Raw genomic sequence first — 12,621 nt, 5'->3', positions numbered from 1 at the left:
ACAATTTATATTATTTCAGTTACAATTTAGTAGTAAAGAATGAATTTAAAGTATGCATTAATGTATATGATTAAATGTGTTGTTTAATTAAAAATAAAAGAAATTAGAAAGTATTAAATAAAAATCAACCAATAAGGAAAGATCAAAACCTTACTTTTATATATATGACTAAACTAAACACAATTCAACCGATAACAAAATAAATAGTATACTACAAAAGTACAAATAGTCACAAAAATTTTCTAAAAGAAAAATAATACACTTGACATAAAAAATAAAGACATCACTTAATTTGAGACAAAGAAATTTTCTAAAATAAACTAAGTTATTACATGATTAGGGCGCTTCTAATTTTCGACTTAACATCTTACCACTTCACGCTGAGGTAGAAGCTTTTGTTTGGGTTTTGCGATATATGATAAGATATGATTTCAGGGATGTGACTTTTCTTACAAACTGTTTAGATTTGGTGAAGATGGTGTCTTCACAGTCTAACTGGCCGATTTTCTCAGTTTATCTCGAAGACATCAAAGTGGATATGGAGAAATTCTCAAGTTTCTCGTTGACTTTAATTTGATTTCAAGGAATGCAAAGATGCTCATGACAAGTTCGTACTCAACCGAATAAAATTACTTATGTAAACAATTCCTCTCCCAATTGGCTCGTTTGAGTTAATTTTTTCTGTTTTTTATTATAAAAAAAAACTAAGTTATTACACAAACATCATTTGTTTTATCTAAATTTGAACCAAACAAAACTAATGCAGTTAGGTGATCAAACCAAATTATAATAGTAAACTTTACATTTAAGTACATCACTTAATATGAGACAAAATATTTTTCCTAAAATAAATTAAGTTACTAAAAAAACATCATTTGTTTTGTCTAAATTTGAACCAAACGAAATTTACACGCAATTAGGTGACCAAATCAAAATATAATAGACTTTACATAAAAAATAAGCCCATCACTTAATTCGAGATAAAGAATTTTTTAACACAAATTATTTGTTTTATCTAAAATTTGAACCAAAAGAAACTAATATAGTTAGGTGATCGACCAAAAAATAATAATAAACCTTACAAAAAAAGCACCTCACCTAATTTGAGAGAATAGATTTTTTTTTTTTTTTTTTATCAACAAAGTACAAGATCAGCTCAAATGAGCCAATTAGAAAGAAAACCGTTCATATAGATAATTTGGTGCGACTCCTTTCTAGCTCGTCGTGTCAGTTTGTCCATACTACCGTTCTGTGATCTAGGGATTAGGGCTATAGAGAAGGATAAGAACTCCTCCTTGTCTTCTTCAATAACATCCAAATACGTCTTGAAGGCAGGCCACTCCGCTGGTGAAGACACCATTTTCACCAAATCAGAACAATCCGTGATAAAAACTACGTTTTCATTGTCCACTCCAATCATACATCGCATAGCCCAGATGAGGGCTTCCACTTGGGCATGGAGGGGTGATAAGCTCCGGCAACAATAGAATTTTCGTAAAACAAAATACTTTACTAAAAAAGGTTTTATCTAAATTTTAACCAAAGGAAATAATTACAGTTAGGTGATCAAACTTACTCGAAGATAGTTGTAAATTGTAATGTGTTTAAAAATAGTTCAAATTGATAAATATGTGATAGAATGAAATATATCAATCAAATTGTAAACACAGTTTATCTCATTTAATTAGAAGGAAAAATATATATTTTCACTTGAAACATCATAATTTTAATTTTACTTACATTTGTTTAGGTATTTATTTCACCCTTAGAAGTTTGGGTATGTTTGTAGATATTTTTTAAAGCTTTAAAACAGGGGTTCATCTATCACTGCTGTCAGGTCTCTCTCACCTAGTGAGCTGGAGAAGAAAGGAACCGCAAACTCATGATGAACCAAAAAAAGGTCGAGCCCTCGTGATGGCAAATGAGACCAGAAGGACTAGTGTTCGAACCTTCAAACAAAACAAAATGTATAAAAATCGTTTCTTTGTATTCTCGAGTATCTCTACCACCTCGAGATCTGAAATCTGATTCTACCTTTTCATTTTCTTTCTCAAAAGTCGCGGCTTTGAAATAGTTTCTCGGTTTTCTAGTTGACTCATTTTCAAGATCTGGGGGCATCTGTCATTTCTTTTCTTTAATACTAAAAGCTTTCTTCTTTCTTTCTTTCTTTCTTTTTTTTCTATTTATCCTCTTTGGTTTTTCAGCTGCTGTTCGTAGTAGGTGTAGCCCTTTACTTGCTTTTCAGCAAAAGCTGAGAGGTTTCTTCTGTTTTTTTTTTCTCTCTCTTTTGTCTTTGGGGATCTGCGCATTTTCTCAGAGTTTATATGGGAAATGGGACCTTCTAAAGCATGATACTTTTCTTGTCTCACTTGTAATTTTGTTGCTGAAGACGGAGCAATGTCTGTAGAAACTTGGTGTATGGTTCAGAAGAGTACTAGTTCTAGCTCATGAGTTCGTTGGTACTTGGAATCAAGATGATTGATCAGTTCATTAACTTTGTAATTCGTCCTCCGAGGTACTTCTCCGGGTTCTTTTGCTCTATCAAGTTTCAACCTTTTTTTGCATTCAATTGATAGCTGTTGGGTTTTTTTTTACAGGGCTGAATATGATCCTGATCAGTATTTGTGGGAGAAAGAGTTTAGCCTCGGTGGCACAAAGTGTAAAAGACAAGACTTGGAGGCAAGTATGGGCACCTAAATGATTTAGTATTTTCCTACTGCTCTCTTCAAATTGAGGTTCCTCTTGAGGTTAACCTTCTAAGTCTCATTTTTTTTGTACTCTGGTAGCTTACAAATTCAAGGGGTCACACCTTGCGTTGCAGTCATTACGTTCCCTCGTCTTCTCAGGAGGATACTCCTCTCCCATGTGTTATATACTGCCATGGCAATAGGTACATCTCTTCTAGGAACTAAGATCTTTGTTTATGACTAGTTGAAAAAATAAGAACTTAATTCGTTTGTTTTGGAATCTGACCAGTGGATGTAGGGCAGATGCAAATGAGGCGGTTATGGTTCTTCTTCCATCTAACATTACTGTTTTCACCCTTGACTTCTCGGGATCGGGCTTATCTGATGGTAATTATGTAAGCCTTGGCTGGCATGAGGTGTGTTTCCGTGTCTTACTTTCACAAGCTTCTTTTCTCTTCAAATATTATCTAATTTTTTCTTGTTAAACATAAGCTAGAAAGATGATCTCAAGACTGTGGTATCTTACCTGAGAAACAGCAATCAGGTGTCTCGTATTGGACTTTGGGGACGATCTATGGGTGCAGTTACCAGGTTACCTCTTGAACTAGTTCTCAGTCACACTTACAATATTTACTAGTATAGATTCGCCAGCGTTCATAAGGCCTATGATCTGAAAAGTGTGTCAACTGTCTCTACTCTCCTCATGTTGTTCTCTCCATTTAATAAAGCGGTGAATAAAATGTGCAGCCTTCTTTATGGAGCAGAAGATCCTTCAATTTCTGGGATGGTCTTAGACAGTGCATTCTCAAACTTATTTGATCTGATGATGGAATTAGTGGATGTCTACAAAATCCGACTTCCGAAATTCACAGTATGTTCTTCTGCTCCCTTCATAGCAATAGACACTAGCTGAAACTGGCATTGAGTTTATAAAAACCTGAAGTATGAAGTTATTAATCAAGGATCCAGTCGATTTGTTTTGCTGTTTGTACTAGTAACTATTGCTACACATAGCTATTGAACATGCTAATAAAATGAAAATTTATGAATGAAAAGTTTCATAGCTTGGCTCATAAATTCACATGGCTACGAGAGTCCAAAATAGTATCCTTACCATTCCAATCGATGATAGCATATGCTAGACATTCTCTTATGCTTGCAGTGAAACTTTATCTCATTTTACAATTAGGTTAAAGTAGCTGTGCAGTACATGCGGCGAATAATTCAGAAAAAGGCGAAGTTTAATATTATGGATCTCAACTGTGTTAAGGTGTTGTATAAGCACCTCTCCCTGTTTTTCTTGTCATTTGCTTCAACCTCCAAGCTAGGTAGTAAGTATGTTACCGTTTTAGTTAAGTTTTCGATTTCCCCCCAGGTTTCGCCCAAGACTTTCATTCCAGCTTTATTTGGGCATGCAAGCGGAGACAAATTCATCCAACCTCATCACTCTGATCTCATTCTCAAGTGCTACGCGGTAGTTATATAATCGCGGTTATTTTTTATTTTTTGTCCAAGCATATCAATTTTTCAGTTATAACCAATCTTCTGGTAAATCTGCAGGGAGACAAAAATATTATCAAGTTTGATGGTGATCACAACTCTTCGCGGCCGAAATCTTATTATGATTCAGTGTTAATATTCTTCTACAATGTTCTTCGCCCGCCTCAAATTTCTTCAGCTTGCTCTTCTAAACTTGAAAGTTATTACAGTCTGGGAGATATCAATAGCGCTACTGGTTTGGATGAGGTAATTTGCACTCTATGGTTGAGCAACCCTAAAAACAGTATTGTGTTGCTGTATGTTATATTTTCTGCACTTAAGTACTAGACGTACTGCTAGAGTCACTAAAGAGGTGGCTCAATGTATATGATTGTTGAAAACTCGTGGTGGTCATCTCACAGAGCAAACAAATATTATAAATTAGTCTGAACGATCATGCACAAGAATCTAACTGCTTGGTTACCTTCTACTGTCAGAGTTTTCTTTATGAGATCATATCTGGTCTTCGCTCTGCATGTATCGATGTTGCAAGTTCTTCTTCTGCGCCTCCTGCCCCTCTAACCACAAAGCCAACAAATGAGCTCCTTTCAAAAGCCATCCCCATGACAGATACAGTATACCAGTTCTCTTTCTTGCATGAATTTCCTTTTTCGTTGCTTGGTTTATTCCTTTTGATAATCATTCATTAATGAAACAGAATGACGTGCCTGTAGAAGATAATGATCACACCATGGAGGACCCTGAAAACTTCGAGGTAACTGTGGAGCATTGCTGTCATATTTCTGTTAAACCCCTCAAGTGTTGCCTGATCACAATATGCATTTTGATTGTTATTTGGCAGGGGAAGCCTGTTGACCAGTTTGAAGAAGGCTGTTCGTTTACAAGCTCCAACAGGGAAAGCTGGGGCAGATGCTCTTCATTAGGAGGCACTGAAGAAGATGAGAGTTTGACTGCTGGCGAGGGTGATCAGGTAGATACTCTTTGAATCTGTTTTATGAAGCAATTTGACATTTGGTGAGATGGGCTTTCGTTTCTGATATGTTGCCTTCCAGATCGAGAAGACTGCTGATATAAACATGGAACAAAAGCCAAGAGACTCTAGTAAAGAAGAAGAAGAAGAAGAGAAGAAGGAGAAGAAAATTAAGAACGGAGGTGAAACAGATACAAAGAAGTCTAGACACGAGAAATTGGAAAGGTTGGAGGCTTTTAGCAGAAGACTGCGGCATCGCATCCTAAAGCGAGTAAACCATAGAAGACATCGTTCACCTTGACAAAAGTTCAAAAAATGCTCTTAACTGTTGTATATCTCTGTATCTCATTATGCACACTTCTCCTTCGATTTGGCAAATGGAATCACATGCAGCCATTACCACATTTAACCTCCATCACATCCTTACTATTGTTTCAAATGTCATGCAAATGGGCTACATCTCTTAGATACGAAAAAACAACAACTTAATTTTAGATATGTGAATGATATAAACCTGTATTATTATTATGTTCTGAAACCCACCAAAACAGTCATACGAATTACAACAATATTACAACAATATAAAGAAGCAAACACATTTTTGCTATATTCCATCTCAGCCGCAGCACCTTCCCCTTTGCTTGGAGGATGCATCATTTCCAAATGACCCTGGACGAACTCCAGGCTCATTTGCCTCATTAATCATACCATCTTGAATCCTTTTGTATATTGTTGTTGCTGTCTCAATGAATGCCTAGCCAAAAAATAAAACACGTGGACATAATGATTTAGACTTTCTATTAGTGATCGACTTAGTGTTTTAGGAGTACTGGAACAAGTAAGAAGCATACAGGCTCTTCTTTCTTCACATATAATAAAGAAATAACCCCAAAAATATACTTATGCCTCTCTGCCTGAATCTAAATTTTGTATTCTAGCTATGTTAACTTTTCAAACCGACTGATTCCATCTCATAGCTGAACTGGTGGGGACACAAGAAGTTACAACAGGACACTAGAGAACGCATGCGAGTTAAGAGTGTGGTTTATTAGAGATCTGCGTTGAAGCCTGAAAACTTAAATGCATGCATAGGGGGTTACCTTCTCAACATTCTGAGCAGTCTTGGCAGAGGCCTCCATGAATATAAGACCGTGCTCCCTTGCAAACTGTTCTCCTTCCTCTGTACTCACTGCCCTTTCTCCTTCAAGATCACACTTATTCCCAATGAGCATTGTCGTCATATTTTCGCTTGCATACTGTCTTGCCTCTTCTAGCCAGATGGCTAGATGGTTAAATGTCTCCCTCCTGCGAAAACGGAGAACAAACATATTGTGAGTGTCTACACTGAGACGATGACATTTTTCGTATATACAAATCTAGTTATGGTCCCTGCTTTATCCGAACCAAAACAAATGATGACAACAAAAAGCAGATTAAGTCAAGATCATGCTCAGCTCAACTAGAAATTGCTTTCATGATCAGGTCAACTCCTAATAACAAAAAGGAAAGAAGCAAGCTAAGTGTTGCATGTACCTTGTGATATCATAGACAAGCAATGTTCCGACACGCCCTCTATAGTATAACCTTGTAACAGACCTAAAGGTTTCTTGACCAGCCTGTAGAAAATTTAGTCCAGACAAGGATACGCGTTTCAAACAAAAAAATTAAAAGTCTAGGACTGCTGACTATAAATGGACGCATAGGCAATGAAAGTTGTATATATAATATATAGTCAAGTCGGTAGTCAAAGTATATAAGATCAACACAAGCAGGGTATTTTCAAGAAAATAAGATATAGTTTTTGGGACGTGTAAAAAAGTCAAGAAGTAAGTTGAAAGAGAGACCGTATCCCAGATCTGGAGTTTGATGGGTTTGTTGTCGATAGTGATCATCTTAGCCCCAAATTCAACACCAATGGTGAGATCATGCACCGCTTGAAATTCCTTGTTGGTGAACTTTAGCAGAAGGCATGATTTCCCTACTCCTGAAACCAGATTCAAAAATCAATCTCTGAATATTTCTTGTCCACCAAGAAATTTTTTGATATGAAATAGCATATAAGAAGGATTGTTAAGAAATAAAAGCAGAAACACTTATACCAGTATCCCCAATGATGATATACTTAAAGATATAAGCATAAGACATTGAAGTGGACAAATCTAAATCCGTAGGTGCAGGCAAAAAACGAATCCCTTCTTCTCCAGATGAAGATGAAGAGAAGAGAAGAGAATCACTTTGTTATATATATGATGATGGGTAAGGTAAAAAATCTGAAAAGAAATGTCTTTATACTTTTAACGTTTTTAAATCATTACATATGAGAATAGCTAACGTGTCGTCTATATCATGAGAACCTTTACAAACTTTCCTAGATTGTGTCTAGAGATTTGGTGAGGATGATTATACAGTGATTGCAGATTAATGAATCTGTTGCGAAGATGATACGTGCCAATTCTTTCTGGCAAAGCCATATTGCTTTCTTTGTTTTAAATAAGGCAATAGCTTTTTGATAAATTTTAAATATTTATTTAGATTTTTTAACATGAAAAAATAGAAAAATTAACTTCTTCTTATCCTTTTTTTAATTTTCTAGTTAGCTAACTAACAGTTTAATAAAATTATTTATCATCAATTTTTAGTATTTTGTAATTTTAAGAAAATCATAACATAGATAAAGATCTAAATTATGAAAAAGTTTTAATGATGATTGGCAAAATATAGATAAACAAATCTATATCAAATGTGTTTTGCCTCAGGCCTCTTGGGCTTATTATATGAATCTAATTACAGTTTTTTATTGTTTGTGACTTTAGCTATGCTCTTTTTCTCAATTTGTCTTTCTGGTCCGAGATTATGATTGATCTGCCTGGGCAGCTGGGCTCATTTCCCCTCCTTCAATTTCATTGTCTGTTCTGACTAGCACTTAATTAAGGACGGTTGTCGACTATTGCAAACTTGCTAGACTCTACTAAAGACGAAAAAGAAGAGAATGAAGAAATGAGGTGAAGCAATTGCAAAGGAACATAGATGCGGAAAGAGGGAAAGGTTCGAGGCCTTTAGCAAAAAGACTGCGGCACTGCATCGTCAAGCGAGTAAACCATGAGAGACATGGAAGGGGCATCATTAATTTGACCAAAGCTCAACAGATTACTCTATTTGTTGTGCATCTTCTCTGACTCGGTCAATGGAACCACATGCAGCTGATACCACTTACCTTTATCTGTTTATCATATGCGATTCATATCCTTACTACTGTTTCCAGTACCATGCAAATGGCTACATTCTTTACCTCCATCACATCCTTATTAAAAGGAACTTATATATACGCAAAACACATCTTAATTTTAGATATATGAATAGAAATACACGTGCATTGTCAAACCGTTCCAAAACCCAACACGACACAGTCAACAAATCGAACTCCAAAACGATTTACAAACTATTGAAAGAAGAGCAGAGACATTTTTGCTATATCATATGTGATCATTTTTACATGATGATATAGACACCTTTCCCCATCTCAACCGCAGCACCCTCCTCCTTGCGAAGTGGAACCATCTCTTCCACCTGATGGTCCTGGAATTCCTCCATATCCGACTTTGATTCCATATGACTCATTTGACACATCAAACACACCATCTTGAATCTTCTTGTATATTGTTGCGGCTGTCTTAATGAATGCCTAGCAAAAATTCACAAAACACAACATTAGTCGAATCCATGTTTAGTATTGTGTGATTGGCAAAATATAACAACTTTGATCAAAATCTACTTGTTCCTCTCTCCCTTCTCTGTTCTCTCACTGCCTAAGTTTAATTAAGGGACACTAGAGAAAGCATGCAAGTTAAAAGTGAGCCCTCTAGAGATCTATGTCTATGCCTAAGCAACCACATTGGAAGGTATGGGGGTTTACCTCCTCAACATTCTGAGCAGTCTTGGCAGAGGCCTCCATGAATATAAGACCGTGCTCCTTTGCAAACTGCTCTCCTTCCTCTGTGCTCACTGCCCTTCTGTGAGCAAGATCACACTTATTCCCAATAAGCATGATCGTCATATTTGCATTTGCATGCTGCCTTGCATCTTCTAGCCAGCTAGCTAGATGGTTAAATGTCTCCCTCCTGCAAAAACAAAGACCAAAAATATTGCGAGTGTCTGCACTGAGAAATGACATTTTTCACATATACAAATTCTAGTAGTTCTGGTTCAGATCTTTTCTTGACAAGGAGAATAACGTCTAGTTACTACTACACAAAAACAAAATTTGCTTCAATGATCAAGACTACACCATTGGTAGCATAAAGAAAGAAGCAAATGATTTACCTTGTGATATCATAGACAAGCAAAGCCCCAGCAGCCCCTCTATAGTATGACCTTGTAATAGACCTAAAGGACTCTTGACCAGCCTGTGATGCCCATATATCACAGAGAAAGATTAGCCAAGACAAAGGAAAAGAGTATTTACCATTTCTCTAAAGTCTAAGCCGCTGAGTATAATCCCATGAATTGTAAGGATGCTGTGCATAGGCTATGAAACTTCAAAACAGCCAAACAATGATTCAAAAATGATGTGGCACAGATCAATCCAGGTATTCACGGAAACGAGATAGAGATCAACGATGAAAAATTCAAGAAGGTAAGAGGGGGGGGGGGGGGGGGGGGGGGCTAGAATCAATCCAGGTATTCACGGAAACGAGATAGAGATCAATGATGAAAAATTCAAGAAGGTAAGGGGGGGGGGGGGAGAAAGAGACCGTATCCCAGATCTGAAGCTTGATGGGTTTGTTGTCGATGGTGATCATCCTAGCCCCAAATTCAACACCAATGGTAAGGTCATGCACCGGTTGAAACCTCTTGTCGGTGAACTGAAGCAAAAGGCATGATTTCCCTACTCCTGATAATCACAATCCAATACACACAATTCAACAACAATCTACAAAGCCTTTTGAATCGCACCAAAGAAACGTCCGATACGACATAAGATTCAGATCAATCGTCTTTTCAATTTTAGCAACGATACATATATATATGTCCTCCTGATTCATCTCAATTCTAATCGATTGCAACAAAAAGAGAAGCAAAAGGAGTTTACCAGTATCGCCGATGATGATATACTTGAAGAGATAAGCATAAGACATTGAATTTGAAGAAATCGAAAAAAAATCCGCAGGTTCAGGCGGATGAAGAAAGAAGAAGAAGAAGATACGCAAAGGGAGAGAAGAGAATCTATTTCTCTCTATAAAGACGGACAAAGACGGTTTGTTTCTCCAGCAAAATCCAGCGATGCATCAACCTGTATTGTCGCCAATTTTCATACTCCCTGTCGTTTTTCTATTTCGTTACCAAACTTCGTGCCGTTTATTTCAACAAAAACAACTCGCAGTCTTTTTTTTTATAAAAATAATAAAGCTGTAACCTTTGAAAAAACTGCTATCTTTGTCGACCACTGCTGTTAGAGAGAGAGAGAGCTCTCAATGAAAAAAAAAGATGGGAAGAAGCGGTGTAGGTGTAGTAGCTCTGTTTACTCTCTCCCTTCTCTTTGTCTCGTATGAGGTAGTGGATTCAGCAATCGGTGTGAACTGGGGAACGTTGTCGTTTCACAAGATGAGACCTTCCACTGTGGTGGATCTACTCAAGGCGAACAAGATTACTAAAGTTAAGCTCTTTGATACGAATCCAGATGCGCTTCGAGCTTTGATGGGTACTGGAATCCAAGTTATGGTCGGCATTCCCAACGAGATGCTCTCATCTTTCAATTCTGATTTGTTTGTTCAGCAAAATCTCTCTCGCTTCATCGGCAAAAACGGTGCTGATATTAGGTAAAAAAGGTTACCATTTCTATCTTTATGCTATGATTCAACAAATTTCTCAGCTGAATCTTGTAATGATAGGTATGTTGCAGTAGGGAATGAGCCGTTTCTGACTGGTTATGGTGGTCAGTTCCAGAACTATGTTGTCCCAGCTATGGTTAATTTGCAACAGTCTTTGGTTAAGGCAAATCTAGCTAACTATGTGAAGTTGGTGGTTCCTTGTAATGCGGATGCGTATGAGGCTAATGTTCCTTCTCAGGGGACATTCCGCCCTGAGCTCACACAGATCATGACTCAGTTGGTTTCATTTCTCAACTCCAATGGCTCTCCTTTTGTGGTTAATATCTATCCTTTCCTTAGTCTTTATGGAAACTCGGATTTCCCACAAGACTATGCCTTTTTTGAGGGGAGTAGTCATCCGGTTCCCGATGGGCCTAACACTTACTATAATGCATTTGATGGGAACTTTGACACTCTTGTTGCTGCTCTCACCAAACTTGGATATGGTCAAATGCCTATAGTTATTGGTGAGATTGGTTGGCCTACGGATGGAGCAGTTGGCGCTAATCTCACGGCAGCCAGGGTTTTTAATCAAGGGCTTATTAGCCATGTGTTGAGCAACAAAGGAACACCGCTCAGGCCAGGCTCCCCTCCTGCGGATGTCTATCTTTTCGGATTGCTTGATGAAGGAGCGAAGAGCACATTGCCTGGTAACTTTGAGAGGCACTGGGGAATCTTCTCTTTCGATGGACAGGCCAAGTATCGTCTCAACTTAGGACTAGGCAACAGGGGACTCAAGAATGCAAAAGATGTGGCTTACCTTCCTTCTAGGTGGTGTGTGGCTCATCCATCAAGAGACATGACCCTAGTTGGAGACCACCTCAGGCTTGCTTGCAGTGAAGCAGATTGCACAACTCTCAACGACGGGGGCTCGTGCAGCCAGCTTGGTGAAAAGGATAATATCTCATACGCTTTCAACAGCTACTATCAGATGCAGATGCAAAATGAGAAGAGCTGCGACTTTGATGGACTTGGCATGGTCACCTTCTTAGATCCTTCAGTTGGGGATTGTCGATTTCTTGTGGGCGTTACTGATAAAGGCTTATCGTCAAGTGCTGAGCCAATGACAAGGTGGTCTGTCTATCACATTTGCATTGGAGTATTGATCTGGACTCTCACAATGTAAAGTTGGGAAATTTTCTGTGTTACATTTTTTTGAGCGATATAGTAGAATATAGGATGGAGAAATTACATAAATATAGAGGGTCAGATGTATTTTATTGTATTTGATGAAATCACCTTTTGTGAGCCTATAAGCTGAAAAGCAGAACCATTGTTATCTCTGTAATATCGTATTGGGGTCTATACTAGAAAATCAGAACCACTACAACTATACTACCTTTTGTTGTCAATGTAGTGTCTAAGATGAGACTCAAATCGGTTGTCAAACAGATTGTGATCATCACTATAGATTCACTTTCACTAACCTTTTAAGTTCTTCCTGTAGTCTATCTGTTACACCTGTTCCTAAAAACCTTCTTCTCCAACAATGGTCCCTTCTTTGACTTGGACCAGATTCCCTCTAACCCTGTTTTGATTTTGCAAGGTGTTGTGAGCTCAAACAGCCACCTCCTTCCAAATTGGCCACATTAAACAA

General features: G+C 37.6%; 4 protein-coding genes across 11 annotated transcripts; 2 read left to right on the top strand and 2 right to left on the bottom strand.

Annotated features, from left to right (window-relative positions):
• The first annotated feature begins 1,633 nt into the window (after positions 1-1,633).
• On the top strand, positions 1,634-5,561 carry LOC104723387 (uncharacterized). Of its 8 annotated transcripts, none has more exons than XM_087474880.1 (13): positions 1,634-2,515; positions 2,598-2,679; positions 2,787-2,890; positions 2,977-3,103; positions 3,184-3,278; positions 3,435-3,558; positions 3,877-3,957; positions 4,063-4,161; positions 4,248-4,433; positions 4,664-4,801; positions 4,885-4,941; positions 5,029-5,157; positions 5,240-5,561. In XM_087474880.1, exons 1-13 carry the CDS (start codon positions 2,448-2,450, stop codon positions 5,456-5,458), a joined length of 1,509 nt encoding a protein of 502 aa, XP_087331006.1. In that variant the 5' UTR covers positions 1,634-2,447; the 3' UTR covers positions 5,459-5,561. The 8 variants fall into 8 exon arrangements, with proteins under 8 accessions (XP_087331006.1, XP_087331011.1, XP_087331007.1 ...); XM_087474885.1 differs by having other exon boundaries at positions 1,786-2,515; positions 3,180-3,278; XM_087474881.1 differs by having other exon boundaries at positions 1,786-2,515; positions 2,598-2,683.
• Positions 5,562-5,661: 100 nt separating this feature from the next.
• On the bottom strand, positions 5,662-7,445 carry LOC104727969 (ras-related protein RABB1a-like). Its single transcript, XM_087474888.1, has 5 exons — positions 7,257-7,445; positions 7,002-7,141; positions 6,691-6,773; positions 6,258-6,462; positions 5,662-5,911 (listed from the first exon to the last, which is right to left on the bottom strand). Exons 1-5 carry the CDS (start codon positions 7,300-7,302, stop codon positions 5,774-5,776), a joined length of 612 nt encoding a protein of 203 aa, XP_087331014.1. The 5' UTR covers positions 7,303-7,445; the 3' UTR covers positions 5,662-5,773.
• Positions 7,446-8,480: 1,035 nt separating this feature from the next.
• Positions 8,481-10,599, bottom strand: LOC104723385 (ras-related protein RABB1c). The gene is made up of 5 exons (XM_010441745.3): positions 10,247-10,599; positions 9,909-10,048; positions 9,478-9,560; positions 9,071-9,275; positions 8,481-8,839 (listed from the first exon to the last, which is right to left on the bottom strand). The coding sequence occupies exons 1-5, from the start codon at positions 10,290-10,292 to the stop codon at positions 8,678-8,680; spliced, it is 636 nt and encodes a 211-aa protein (XP_010440047.1). The 5' UTR covers positions 10,293-10,599; the 3' UTR covers positions 8,481-8,677.
• On the top strand, positions 10,584-12,357 carry LOC104723384 (glucan endo-1,3-beta-glucosidase 5-like). The gene is made up of 2 exons (XM_010441742.3): positions 10,584-10,973; positions 11,046-12,357. Exons 1-2 carry the CDS (start codon positions 10,642-10,644, stop codon positions 12,148-12,150), a joined length of 1,437 nt encoding a protein of 478 aa, XP_010440044.1. The 5' UTR covers positions 10,584-10,641; the 3' UTR covers positions 12,151-12,357.
• The last annotated feature ends 264 nt before the right edge of the window (positions 12,358-12,621 follow it).

Source organism: Camelina sativa, chromosome 11 (assembly GCF_030686135.1).
Source record: "Camelina sativa cultivar CO46 ecotype springtype chromosome 11, ASM3068613v1".
Taxonomy (NCBI): Eukaryota; Viridiplantae; Streptophyta; class Magnoliopsida; order Brassicales; family Brassicaceae; genus Camelina; species Camelina sativa.
Note: the sequence above shows the minus strand (reverse complement) of the source record. Positions and strands in the feature narration are given on the sequence as shown.